The 13,486-nt window shown below is 35.8% G+C and overlaps 1 protein-coding gene and 2 pseudogenes across 2 annotated transcripts; 1 reads left to right on the top strand and 2 right to left on the bottom strand.

The window, feature by feature from the left end:
• Positions 1 to 1,656: 1,656 nt before the first annotated feature.
• Positions 1,657 to 6,339, bottom strand: LOC114376365 (GTP-binding protein OBGC, chloroplastic). Of its 2 annotated transcripts, none has more exons than XM_028334459.1 (7): positions 5,444 to 6,339; positions 4,627 to 4,900; positions 3,803 to 4,094; positions 3,534 to 3,693; positions 2,975 to 3,083; positions 2,509 to 2,657; positions 1,657 to 2,114 (listed from the first exon to the last, which is right to left on the bottom strand). In XM_028334459.1, the coding sequence occupies exons 1-6, from the start codon at positions 6,298 to 6,300 to the stop codon at positions 2,562 to 2,564; spliced, it is 1,788 nt and encodes a 595-aa protein (XP_028190260.1). In that variant the 5' UTR covers positions 6,301 to 6,339; the 3' UTR covers positions 1,657 to 2,114; positions 2,509 to 2,561. The 2 variants fall into 2 exon arrangements, with proteins under 2 accessions (XP_028190260.1, XP_028190259.1); XM_028334458.1 differs by having other exon boundaries at positions 1,657 to 2,102.
• Positions 6,340 to 6,653: 314 nt separating this feature from the next.
• LOC114374156 lies at positions 6,654 to 8,100 on the top strand (annotated as a pseudogene).
• Positions 8,101 to 8,636: 536 nt separating this feature from the next.
• Positions 8,637 to 9,632, bottom strand: LOC114373293 (annotated as a pseudogene).
• Between the last annotated feature and the right edge of the window lie 3,854 nt (positions 9,633 to 13,486).

Below are 13,486 nucleotides of genomic sequence, written 5' to 3'. Positions count from 1 at the left end.
TACTCGAATAAAGATAACAGTAAGTACAATAATTATTTTTAGTAAATAAGATTAAGATTATGAATTAAACATGTACTATTGAGACTAAATATTCAATGTGAATCTCTAATTGTCAAACTATATACAATATGGTCCTCGAATTTCCGAAATACAAAATTAAGAATATTATTTTTAAAAAATAAAATTATAAAATTAAGAATATTATTTTTAAAAAATAAAATTAAAAAATAAAATAAAAATAAATGTTCAATATAAGATTATGATAATAAGTTCAATAGTGATGCATTTATAGTGTAAAACACTTTTAAACTATTGTCTAATCACTATTCATATATGATGAGTTATGATTGAATAATAATATAAATATTAATTTTTTTTATGTTTAAGAATTACATTCTAATCTCATACTTAGTAAAGATTTATGATACATGTATAGGATGTACTCAATGTTGTCTAAGTTTGTATAATGAATGTATTAAAAATGATACTTTGAGATGGATGTAAAACTAAACAAATTGCTTCTGCCCTAAGAATAGAGGACTGTGTTGGTTGTAAGAGGTGCGAATCTATTTGTCCGACAAATTTCTTAAATGTTAGAGTTTATTTATGGCATGAAACAACTCAAAGCATAGGTCTAGGTTATTGATATACAAGCATGTTTTTGTTTACAATGTTGATGTATAATTTTTTTTCTCTATGATAATACACATGGTTTAACAAGAATAAAAATAACCCTTAAAAATATTCTCATTTAAGAATAACTTCTGAAACCAGTCTTATTCAAATATGATAATTCAGATTTATAATATAAAAGTATATCATTTTTACTAGAATGACAAGAGTATAACTTGCCAATCTTCCCTAGTATACAACATAAAAGTTGTCAAACATTATGAGTTTAGCAAATGAATAAAGTATGAAATAGTATGCATCAAATGAACATGACCATATGTAAAATTTAATAAAATGAAAATTATGAAGAGAGAAAATATGGATTTCTTTTTGTAAGAACTAAAAGCCCAAAAGAACTAAAAACTACGGAGGCAAAATTAGGAATATCAAACGAGTCAATCAATCCTCAACTCGCTGAAAAACAATTTTGGTTAAATTATACCTATTTTTATATTGAGTTGAAACGAGTCAATCAATCAATCCCCAACCCGTAAGGAGTTTTTTAGAAACTTCAAATAATATAATTTAAGCATATATCAAGTGATGATAATATAAATTACCCCATAGTTTAAATCAATAAGGGCAGCGGTAAAAGGCCGACAACACTTCTAAAGGAACCAAAGTTTAATTCTTACAAAGACAATTGTTCGGAACGAGTCAATCAAAGAGATTAAAAAAAATGAAAAAGCAAAACATTATTCTCACGATAATTTTTTTTTTATCTTATATTAAATAAACAGATATAAAAGTATAATTAACTCTTGAGAAAAATTTAAATAATGGCTAACAATTTCTTTTCATCAGATATAAAAAGGTATGATGAAGCTTGTAAGAGAATAGGAAGACAGTTGATGCACATGACCCCCTTACCAGTTACCACCTTCCGTAACTCCTTACTTTCACCTCTCATCGATCTTTCCAAATTATTCTATATTTGTAACGAAAAAAGTTATTCGACACCAGGAATGTAAGGATCTTTATATGTGAACATAAACTTGAAAGTATCGATCGTTTTTATTGATGACTTAAGACAACTTGAAATTTGACTGTTCACTTTAATTTCATCGAAATATCCAACCCACATGAGAGCAGTCTGTCAAGAATAAGGATGTAATCATATTAAGCATTTTACATCCTATACAAAATAATATATAATACATCATTATACAATTACATGAGTAACCACGTTCTTCTGTTTGTTTGTTATCTGATTTAAACCAATTTTAGCAAACAATGTTATATGTGCACCGCAACGACTGCTTGTACCTGACTTATGAGCAGATGAAGACCTCGGCTTCAAGTCGAATATGAGCATCATCCCATCACAGGACAACCATGTAATGGTTTGCATTACCTTATGCTTTTTGATGCAGCTTTCCATGACTTTCTCTTCTATAGTAGTATCACCTCATTATGATTGAATTTGCTTCCTACATGAACAGCTGATCATCAACAAGTAGAAAGCATAACTTCAAGATGGGGGTGCCTTAATCGATAATCTTGATTTCACAATATCACAAAAAGCTAATAAATACAAATGTTTGAGAATATCGTCAACTAAACTACTATAACAACAGTGTTGATGCTTATATCCAAAACACATGCTAATAAATAAAAAAGAAAGCATGATGATATCCTTATCAGGGAAGGTTAAAGAACCAACGAAAGGTTGTCACCTCTCCATTTGGAAGTGTGCACAAATGTTCCAGGAAAACATTATACAGGGGAAACCATGGTCAGAGCCACTATTATATTCAAATTAGATTGTTGCTAAGTTTCATAGGGATAGCATGGAATAAAAGTATAAAACCATTACAAGAACAATGTTCTCCTTACCTATGGCATAATTGCAGTACACATGAATCTAGAAACACCAAAAATGAGTGGCATTACTTCCATTCAGCCCATTTAAATGAATCTGTGGATATTTTCTTCATCCTAGATGCACCAGGATTGTCAGAGGAGTCATGCCATATCATCTTCATCTGATTAAGTAGCAGAATAAATGGTCATTGGGTATGCATATCATGTAAATGGCACAAAATATTGTAAAAGAACTTCATGCAGGACTGCTTAAGGATATATAAAAAAAAGATTTTTTCCAGCTGCCAAATGTTTCCAGGTTGTTCATGATGTTATAAAAAGTAGGAGTCAATAATTGTCCACATTTAAGGACAGACCATTTTAAGGGAATTAAAGGACAACTAAATTTCATTTACTAAACCAAATACTAACATCATTGTTCATCATGCTAGCAAGGATTACTGTGAATAGAAATGCTGAAGAGAAACAAAAGACACACCTCTCCAACAATTACCGTGTCCCCTTCCTTTACACCAAGTTTCATGAGAGACTTGTACACACCACAAGCCTCAAGAACATGTTGGAATCTTCTCTCCGAATCAATGTACCTGTTAAAAGATCCACAAATATCAATGAAACTAGTCATGAACAGGTGTTACAATTTCAAGCATAATGGTTATCCTAATACACATTTTTTCTAACACATCAAGTATCAACTAAAGAGAAGGATGAACTTTCAAATCTTCATATTTTCTCACACTTTTCAAAAAAGGTCCTTCCATGAAGATTCCTATGATTATTGTAGGAGTATTTGTTTTTTTGTTTAGACATCTTCACGTAAAATTTGAAAACCTATGCAGAATGAAAGCAGGATAATGATCATAATTGGTTTTGCAAACAAATACAGAATGAATGCAGGATAATTTCAACACTATTAAATATGATTAGAAGTTACACCTCAATATGCATGTTTAAGATGTAAGAAAAATAACACATCGGGGATAAAAAAAAATATTAAGGAATTGTACTCCTGGTCACATTTATACTCTTTAACCTACCGCCAATTCGTCATCTGTATAAATCGTTGCAATCCAGATCCAACTACATGCCAAATATTTGAATCTCTGTCATGAAAAATCTCAAAATCACTAATGGATGCACTCCGCTGCTTCTTTACTGCAGCAGCGACATGGTTCAAGTTTACCATATCTCTTCCATCTGAAACAGGTCAAATTTGTCCAAGGACGCAAGAACTTATTAGAGAAAAAAAGAGTATTCAGGTGATGAGACAATAATACATAGGAATAAGTTTAAAACAAATTATTACCTTCATATTCCTCCTTGTCTTCTTTACTTTTACGCAAAAGCTCATAAGCAGCACAGATAACTTCATGAGTACCTTCCCTTTTGACAGCACTCATACAAAATGGTGTGATCCCACGAGATTGCAACTTTTCTTTGAAGGATTCCCAGTTTTCATATGCTTCTGGAAGATCCATTTTGTTAAAAGCAACTACATAAGGCTTCTCAGCAAGTTCAGGATTAAATAGCTTCAGCTCTAGACGAACTGCGTCAAACTCGAGATCTGGCTGCTGTGATGAACCATCAACAACATGTACCTGCAACCCAATATTATATAGGCTTGATTTAAACAACAAACTTCAGGGTGAGAAAAAGGAGAAGCATACAAAAAATATCAAATTAGCTTTACTTTGAAATATAAAATGAGAGAAACTGAGGGATATTTGGACTGAAAAAGTAAGATAACGAATGGTAAAAGATTTTATTAGCTCAAAGAAGCAAACAAGTTGAAATTTAACTCAAATCTAATTTAAACAGAACAGACACAGGCAGCGGTGGGATCAAAAGGTTGGAGTGGCCAAAATACAGATTGCTCAAGGGTTTCAAAAGAATTTTTTTATTCAGAAAAAAGCCAATGAATGATGTCTCAAATTCATTTTTAGAAAAAAATAAATAAATAAAGAGCAAAGCAAGGAATACTTATAATTTACTACTGTTTTTGTTTTCTGAACCCCTAGGAGCAGTGTGGTAACTCAACAATTTAACACAGCTCTAGCAGAATTGACATTCTCAAACGCAGCTATGTCTAATACAAAGCAGACCAAAGCATCTCAACTCAAAAGTGCCTACCAGAGCAGAACACCTTTCAGTGTGCCGTAGAAACTCATGGCCTAAACCAAAACCTCGATGTGCCCCTTCAAGTAGACCCGGAAGGTCTGCCACAACCATGGTTGAATCATAGTCAAAGGAAACAACACCGAGATTCGGAAGCAGTGTTGTAAAAGGATAATTAGCAACAGCCGGCTTTGCAGCACTAACAACACTCAAAAGTGTACTTTTCCCTGCATTCGGAGCACCAACTATACCAACATCCGCAACCAGCTTGAGTTCTAACTCCAACCACCTGATCAAAAGAAACCACCATTCTATGAACTCAAATGATTCCAACAAACTCAAAACAAACTTGTTTTTTTTTTCTTTCTTTCAGAATGCAATACACAAATGGTAGTTCTTATGTTACCAAAACAAATTGCATCCTTCACATGTAGACAACTAAGGAACCCTTCAGTTTGAAAAAATGGCTTCTGTTTTCATTTTTAAGCACAAAGATACCAGTATAACACCTTATTTTCATTTCATTTCTTCCTCTCAAAACTTTGTATGGTAAAAGCATAAAATGAATACAGAAAATATTTTTCTCAAACCAAACAACCACAACCAAGCACGTGAATCAATCGGCAAATAATTATTCTAGTTCAACTAGTGGGCTCAAGTTCGAGACCTGGTATGTAGCTGTGTTAAATAATCAGATGGAAACTTTAGTGGACCATAACAATTCTACCCTACTCAAACACTATTGTCTTTCGTAGAGGATATCTGTTGTCTATACTCTATATCCAAAAACTAAAAGATCCTAGCTATGTATTGTAGGGTAAAAAGGACTCACATTTCAGGACCCTCTTCCCCATTCTCGGCAATCTTGGGGACCTTATTAGTCCCTGACTTGAATGAAGCATTCCCTCTGCCTCCTCTACCACCTGGCAACAGCAACCCTTTCTGTCCCGGATACACCATCTCCAACAGCACGTTATCCTCGCCACTCATTCGAACAACCGTTCCAGGTGGCACCTTCACCACCAGATCCTCCCCCTTTGCCCCACTCTGCATGCTCCCCTGCCCGTGGCCTCCCCTCCCTGCCCGGAAATGCACGCTGTTCCGAAACGGCAGCAGCGAATTCATCGCCCCGTCGACCTCCACGTACACGTCGCCTCCCCTCCCTCCGTCGCCCCCCGAAGGCCCTCCCATCGGCACGTACTTCTCCCGCCGGAACGCCACCACGCCGTTCCCACCGTCCCCCGACTTCACGTATATCTTCGCCCGGTCGAAACACCGCATCACCGCCGGCACCCCCTTCTCCTTCACGCTCGGAGTCTCTTCCTCGCCTTCGCCCACATTCTCGTCTCCCGAAAAGTCGAAGGCTTCATACTCGCCGTCGCTTTCAGGTTCGGAATCGGAATATTCGAACACGACGTCGTCTTGTTTTATATTTTGTGGTTTACGATTACGGAGGAGGCGGGTGATCGGTGGGGCTGTTTCGGAGAGCTTGATTTCGGGAGAGGAGAGAGGGGAGGGAGCGGAATAGTCGTGCTTGAGCGGGAGGCGAGTGTAGGTGGTGGCTTCGCCGCCGCCGGGGACTGGGAGGACTGGTTTCTGAATTTTAGGGTTCCGGGTTTTGCGACGAGCGAAAGCGTGAGGAGTGAACCACGCTGAGATTGAAGAAGCAGTAGCTGTAGCAGCAGCCATCTTTGTCCTTGCCAAACCGGACTCAACATCTCAAGCACTCAAAAATAACAATCCGATAAGGTCACACGTGTTACAAACTCAAAAATAACAACATTTTACACGTGCAAATTATTCCATTAGAATAAATAAATGATCAATTTCATCTGTGAATTTAGTCTGAAACAAAATCACTTAAAAATACGATTAAATTGTTAATATAAATACACAATTATTAACTAAATTTAAAGAAGTGTAAAATGTAGGCATTTGCCCATCTAATTAATTAGAACTAAATTTTTTTATATACTAAAAAACACACACAAAAAAGAAATTATCCAATTAAATATGATATCATAGGGTGGATTGTTGGAATTTGATTTTTCTTAAAATTGAAACCAATTAGGGTCTCCCTCTACCTTAGACAATGCCCCCCTATGGCCCCATTGGCATGTTTGCGGCTTCCCACCCGAATCCGCCTCCGAACCTCCCACGACCCGGACTCAATCCTCTCCCTCTTCAAATCCCACGGCTTCTCCGACTCCCAAATCCGCCGCATCATTCAAACATACCCTTACTTCCTCTCCTACAACTCCCGCAAAATTATCCTCCCCAAACTCAACTTCCTCCTCTCCAAAGGCGCCTCCACCCCCGACCTCATCCGCATCATCACCAAAAACCCTAAAATCCTCCGCTTAAGCCTCTACAACTCCATCACCCCACGTTACGATTTCATAAAAAGATTCATGCTTTCCGACGATTCCACTCTCCGCTCCGTCAAAGTTTGCCCCTGCATTATGCTTTCTAAGAATCCTCTTCTTAACATCGAATTTCTCCTCCACAACGGTGTCCCAGAATCCAAGGTTGTTATGTTGCTTCGTTACTGGCCCCCGCTCTCGTTGCCAATGCCCCCACTTTCCAGAACGCGGTCCAGGAGGTTATGGAATTGGGCTTCGAGACCAGCAAAACGATGTTCTTGATAGCACTTCGTGCTAAGCTTGTGAGGAAATCGTTGTGGGAGAGGAAGGTTGAGGTGTATAGGAAATGGGGTTGGTCTCAGGAGGTTGTTCTTTCTACGTTTGTGAGGAACCCCTGGTGTATGCTTGTGTCTGAGGGGAAAATTGAGGCTATGATGGAGTTTTGTGTTATTCATTTGGGTTGGGATGCTTTGCTTTTTGCTAAGTATCCGGTGCTTGTTGCGCTGAGTTTGGAGAAAAGGGTTGTTCCCAGGGCTGCTGTGTTGCAGTTTCTTTTGTCTAAAGGTTTGGTTAAGGATGTTAATTGGGCCTCTGCGTTTTTAGTCTCTGATAAGATTTTCTTGCAGAAATTTGTGGTTTCCTTTGAGAAGGAAGCCGATCGGCTTTTGAAGCTCTATGAAGAGAAGATGATGTTCCTAGATAACACTCACTGATGCAAGTGGTGGCTGGTGTTTGTGTACTTTTTTAAACTTGATTCGTATTGCTCAAAGGGAACCTTGTAACTGTTTAGACCAACAGTACTTGTTGCATTTGATAGCTGGAATGGAACCGTATGGATTGGTGTGATCGTAGATACTTGTTCATGACTCTTCTACCATGTTTTGTCATATCTAGTACTTTATCCTCTTATGTTATTTTTGTCAAGAGGATTCCTAACTTAGTGGTAGACTGATAGTAGCAAGGTTTCTCTCTATCATTAGCTGAAGTTATATGGTATAACTTAAGGTATATTGTCTCTTGCCTTTTCAGTAATTAATGTATTATTCGAGGTTGAAGTCTTTGGTTTTTCTGTTTAAACTTGATAAATTCTGTTACTTGATTTTGTAGAATTCCTTTAATTGCTTGAGCATGGGTTGTGTAAACCTGTCAGTACCTTCTACGATACCTATGGATAAAAAAAATTCCTTTAATTGTTTAAATTCAGGTCTTTGGAAACCACTATTTTAATTTTACAGATAAAGCTATTTCTGGCTGGACGCCATCATTAATAGTCTGTTCTCAACCAGTCCATGTATAGGCTATACCTATGTCCATCTACGGCATGTGCCATTTATGTGTATATTAGCATGTGTACTGGGGAATGGAACTAACAAATGGGAAAGAATCTAAAGCTTACATTTCTATCAACACAGACAACATTTCCCATCGTATAGTTTTAATCTTCACATATCTGCATATGTTCAACTTTCTTATCAATATAATTTTGCAGTTGTTGATTGTCCAGTTCAAGAGGAACCCGGGCTGTCAAATAATATATGGTTTTGTATTTGTTGATAATCAAGTTCGAGAATGACATTAATTACCATTCCTTGTGTGCAGAATTGTAGATAAACAGGAAAAGAGAATATATAGGCAGAAACATTTTTGTGTTAATTTATTTTATTATTTCCTACTTGAACATGGATACACACACACACCGTCTAAATCAATGTTGGTAGCAACTTCAAATGAGAGTATTCTTTTTGCCCTCTCACATGCAGTCCTCAACCTCCTTAAGGCTCTTGGGTACCCACTAATGTCCACTTTGTTCTTCTTTTTGAAGTCCGCTACAAAGTAATTCCCCTTTCTGCTGTCAACGTCCTCTCTACCAAGGTGACTTTTTCCGGCAGTAGCCTTAACTTCATAGACCTTGTCCTTCATTGTTAGGAGAGCCACATCAAACGTCTCCAAGGTAAAAAATGATGATGTTTCACTCTCCGACACAATTAGCCCTCTTGTCAAGTCCATATGCTATAGCTGCTGCAGTAGGTTCATTAATTATCCTCATAACATTGAGGCCAGCAATGGCACCGTCATGCTTGGTGGCTTTTGGCTGTGAGTCATTGAAATAAGCAGGTACGGTTACAACAACATTCTTCACATGTGTTTCCAAATAAACCTCTGCAATCTTCAGCATCTTTGTGAGGACCATATATGATATTTCCTCAGCACAGAGATGCTTCTCCTGACCCTTGTACTTAACAACAATCATGGGTTTGTCATTGATACCAGCAACAACCTTGAATGGCCACAATATTTTCTCTTTTTGAATAGTTGGATCACTGTATTTCCTACCAATTAACCTCTTTGCATCTGCAAAAGTTAAAAGAAATCTGGGCATAAAAGTCTTTAGAAATATCATAAGAAGGAAGGCAGTAATAACTAAATTGAAAATATACCAAAGACAGTGTTTTCTGGGTTGATGACAGCCTGATCCTTAGCAGCATCACCGATCAATCTCTGATTACTGTCTGTGAAAGCAACAAAAGGTGTGGTTTTGTGGCCTTGTTGGTTGTGGATTATTTCTACTCTATTGTGTTGCTCCAGCCACAATCCAACACATGAATACGTTGTATCAAGGTCGATTCCTATGGAAAATTTCTGATCTTCTTTGGCCATTCTCTTTTAAGTGAATGTATAGTGAAATACACAAAGTGGTAAGTGTGAAGCTGCATACTAGTAGCTGAAATATATACATATATCAATATATGCATCTTGATTTCGTAAAATGAATGCACATATATCTGCCTTGCTATCGGTAATCAGGACTTAAGTATTCCCATTAAAAACTAAAAAGGTCTCTTCGTGCACAGTGCATCTGTATCTGCAGGATAAGCAAATTGGAAAACTAGAAAACGAAAAGCCTTCATGTGATAGTAGTGTGATATACAGTAAGTTACATTCATTAGTTTTCCTTCTTTAAGGAGATAGGGTGATATTTGATTACATCTTGGGAAATGATGACCCAATCAAATGAGGTAACGATTGAGCTAGACTAGAATTATTGTTTGGAATTTAAGAAATAAAATTGAGACAGCTAAAATGCAAATGACACAAATGCATAATTAATAATTGCTTATGAGATTTAGGGGATTAATTTAGCAAGGATAGTGATCGTCATTTTATAAAATTAATAAGGATATATTGAGGAACTTTTTAAAATCATAAAACGTTTAAAATTCCAAGTGGAATGAATAGCAAGTCAATTTCATGGCTTGTGATATGAAGAAGAAAGGTCGTAGTAAAGTATAGTACTTTAATTTTTTTTTCTAATATAAATGAACATTTTTAGTAACAAAGATGAAACTTAGGCCCTTTCCTGAAAACAATTTATTAGCCCTACTCTGAATACATCTTCATGGTCTAAATCCCCGGGTCCTTGAATGAACTCATCCTCCATCTTGAATGGCTGAATCGGTTGTCCCTAAATTCAAACATCCCTAGCAGAAATAGTACACAAGGTTCAAACTTCAAACCAAGCAGCACATAAGGCAGTGAACAATGGTTCCATGTCCAAAATTGACCGATGAACAATGTATCAAATTGTTTTGACTTGCAATTAAAACTATCTGCTAATGTCTAATAGTAATGAACTTGCCTGTACACTCATGTCCTGCAAGGGGGGATTAGAAAATTTTCAAGAACACTAGAGTTCCTTTCTACTGTCAAATCTTGTTAGTTATTTTTAATTCTTGAAACTGCATTTCCAAAAATTCAGGAACTTCTTACAACGGTTTGAGTCCCGAGTGATTTTCATTTGGTTTTTGAACCTGAATGTATTCATAAAGTTGAGCACTTAGTCATCCAAACATAAACATGACAGACATATATCAATTTAGTCATAAAAATGATGGACAAATATCAAATTAGTCGTAAGTTGCAGCATATGAGATAAGATTTGTTGGCTCATATAGTCATATCAGCTTGCATTGATATGTAAATTTACATTTACTATTCCTTTGAGTACGTACTGAATCAAATTTGTATTGTCAATTTCAACGTGTTCCTTAGTTTACATACACTATGATTGTCTATAAACGAAGGTTCGGTTAATATAATCCCCTTATAGATTACTTTTGCTGTCTTTGGAGCACTATACTTCCAGAGAATGGGGTTATATGATCGGTGGATCATATGGTCTTGGTAAAATTAAGATCCTGTATCTGTTTGAGATCAAAAGTAATACCATAATTTTAATTATTCTTTTCTGTGCTGGCGGCACACGCAGAAAGGTGAAGACCTCAAAGAAGTCCAAAATCTGATTCAAACGCTGGCTTCTGTTTTGCATTTATGGGGAATTTCAAGTCATGCTTGATGCGTCCTTCACATACATTGGTGTGGTGATTGTGGGGCTATTTTGTCCCTCCACGCTAATGGTGTCATAGTGCATGAAAATCAATAGCAGAAGTAGAGGTTAAGTGTGTATTGATCTTAGTTAATGGTTGATGAATCTGTTCTTAGTTAGACATATCATGTATTGATCTTGAGTAGACCTTGTGTTCAAAATATAAATAATATTCCGTTGCTTATTAAAATAATTAAAACAAGATCAAATGCACGGTGCTATCGATCGTTAATTTTTTAAAAATTAATTTTTTAAAATTTAATATATTAACTTTTTTTTTATCATTTTATGATTTTTTATGTTATGTAACTCATTTTCTATTCTAGATAATTCTCATCAATTATAATTTAACAATGATTTTTTTTTATAATTTTAAGAATTTACCAACGTTGTGAGTGCCATAGTTAAAAGTTTGTATAATAAAATGCTATAAATAAGTAAATATGGACTATTTGAAAACAACAATTTAAAATATAAGAATGCGCGTTTGATTCTAATTTATAATCACAAATATTTTAAAAAATTATGTCAGGTTCATATAAAAAAGACGCAAAAGCTAGTCATATTAACTTAGTTTCCAAACTAAATATATTGAGAATTATTATTGTAAACAGTCACATGCACATGATTTATGTAGCCTCTTTGTACTATTATGCTTGAGGTTTAGGGGCATGCACCTTTCTAGTCATATGTCGATCGAGTCATGTGCTGACTATGAATGCTAAGTGGTCGATTGACCCATACTCCAGATATTGACCAATCTCATTAAGGTAGCAAGAATTAAACACTTTATTTCAAAACGATGTGAATGCTACTAAACTCTTATGCAACCACCCGGTATGCACATTCAGGAATCATCAATTGGAGTGAATAAGCAATTTAGTCTTTGAGATTGTACCTATTTTACATATTAGTCCCTAACTTAATATTAAATTCAAAATAGTCTCTATCTTTGCATAAGTGTTGTAAAATAGTCCTTCCGTTAAATTTTAAAGTAACGCCGTTAGTGAGGTCAATTTTAGTGTCACGTGAACTATCCACGTGGCACTAAAGGATGCCGTGACATGACACGTGGACGTGCCTGATGCCACGTCATTTGATGATAACAAAACGAGTAAATAGACAATTTAGTCCCTGACTTTGTACTCCTGTTGCATATTAATCCCTAACTTAATGAAAAATTCAAAATAGTCCCTATCTTTTACATAAGTATTACAAAATAGTCCTTCCGTTAAATTTTAAAGTAATGTTGTTAGTAAAGTCAATTTTAGTGTCACGTCATTTGATGATGATAGAATGAGTGACTTCTTCAAATTTGATGGTTTTGAACCAATTGAGACATATATACGAAAAAGAACTCACACACACTTACACAAATAAAAAGAACCAAAAATCCACAGCAACAACCTTATCTTTGTAGCTGTCAACACCAATGGGCGAGGTCTGCATAACCATTCTCTTTTCCTCTCTTTTTTTTACTTCAGTTACCATCAATGTATCATTCTGGATTCTGAGTTTTTTTGTGTGTTTTGAATAGGAAGAGAAAAAAACTAGAGGAAAACAAAGTGGATGAGAAAAAAGCAAATGAAGAAGAAAAGAAAGAAGAAGAGAAAAAACCAGAGGAATCAAAAGATGACAAGGAATCCAAGGAGAAATCTGCGCTGCCAGAAATCGTGCTAGGCACAACCTTTGCAATGCATGGACACTTTAAGCATGATTTCTGGCATCTTTTAAGTTAGGGACTATTTTGCAACACTTATGCAAAAGACAGGGACTATTTTGAATTTTTCATTAAGTTAGGGACTAATATGCAACAGAGATACAAAATTAGGGACTAAATTACCTATTTACTCGTTTTGTTATCATCAAATGACGTGGCATCAGGCACGTCCATGTGTCATGCCACGTCATCCTTTAATGCCACGTGGATAGTTCACGTGGCACTAAAATTGACCTCACTAACGGCGTTACTTTAAAACTTAACGGAATGACTATTTTGCAACACTTATGCAAAGATAAGGATTATTTTGAATTTAATATTAAGTTAGGGACTAATATGCAAAATGGGTACAATCTCAGGTACTAAATTGCCTATTCACTCCATCAGTTGTGGAAACAGTTCCGAGAA

This window comes from Glycine soja, chromosome 11, assembly GCF_004193775.1.
Source record: "Glycine soja cultivar W05 chromosome 11, ASM419377v2, whole genome shotgun sequence".
Taxonomy (NCBI): domain Eukaryota; kingdom Viridiplantae; phylum Streptophyta; class Magnoliopsida; order Fabales; family Fabaceae; genus Glycine; species Glycine soja.
This window is presented reverse-complemented; position numbering and strand designations above follow the sequence as displayed.

Coding starts and splice junctions, on each gene's coding strand:
- LOC114376365 (XM_028334459.1), bottom strand. CDS start 6,300: ATGGCTGCTGCTACAGCTACTGCTTCTTCAATCTCAGCGTGGTTCACT. Junction 3,694..3,802: donor AGACAAGGAGGAATATGAAG/GTAATAATTTGT, acceptor GACCTGTTTCAG/ATGGAAGAGATATGGTAAAC. Junction 3,084..3,533: donor ATACAGATGACGAATTGGCG/GTAGGTTAAAGA, acceptor ATCTTTTAACAG/GTACATTGATTCGGAGAGAA.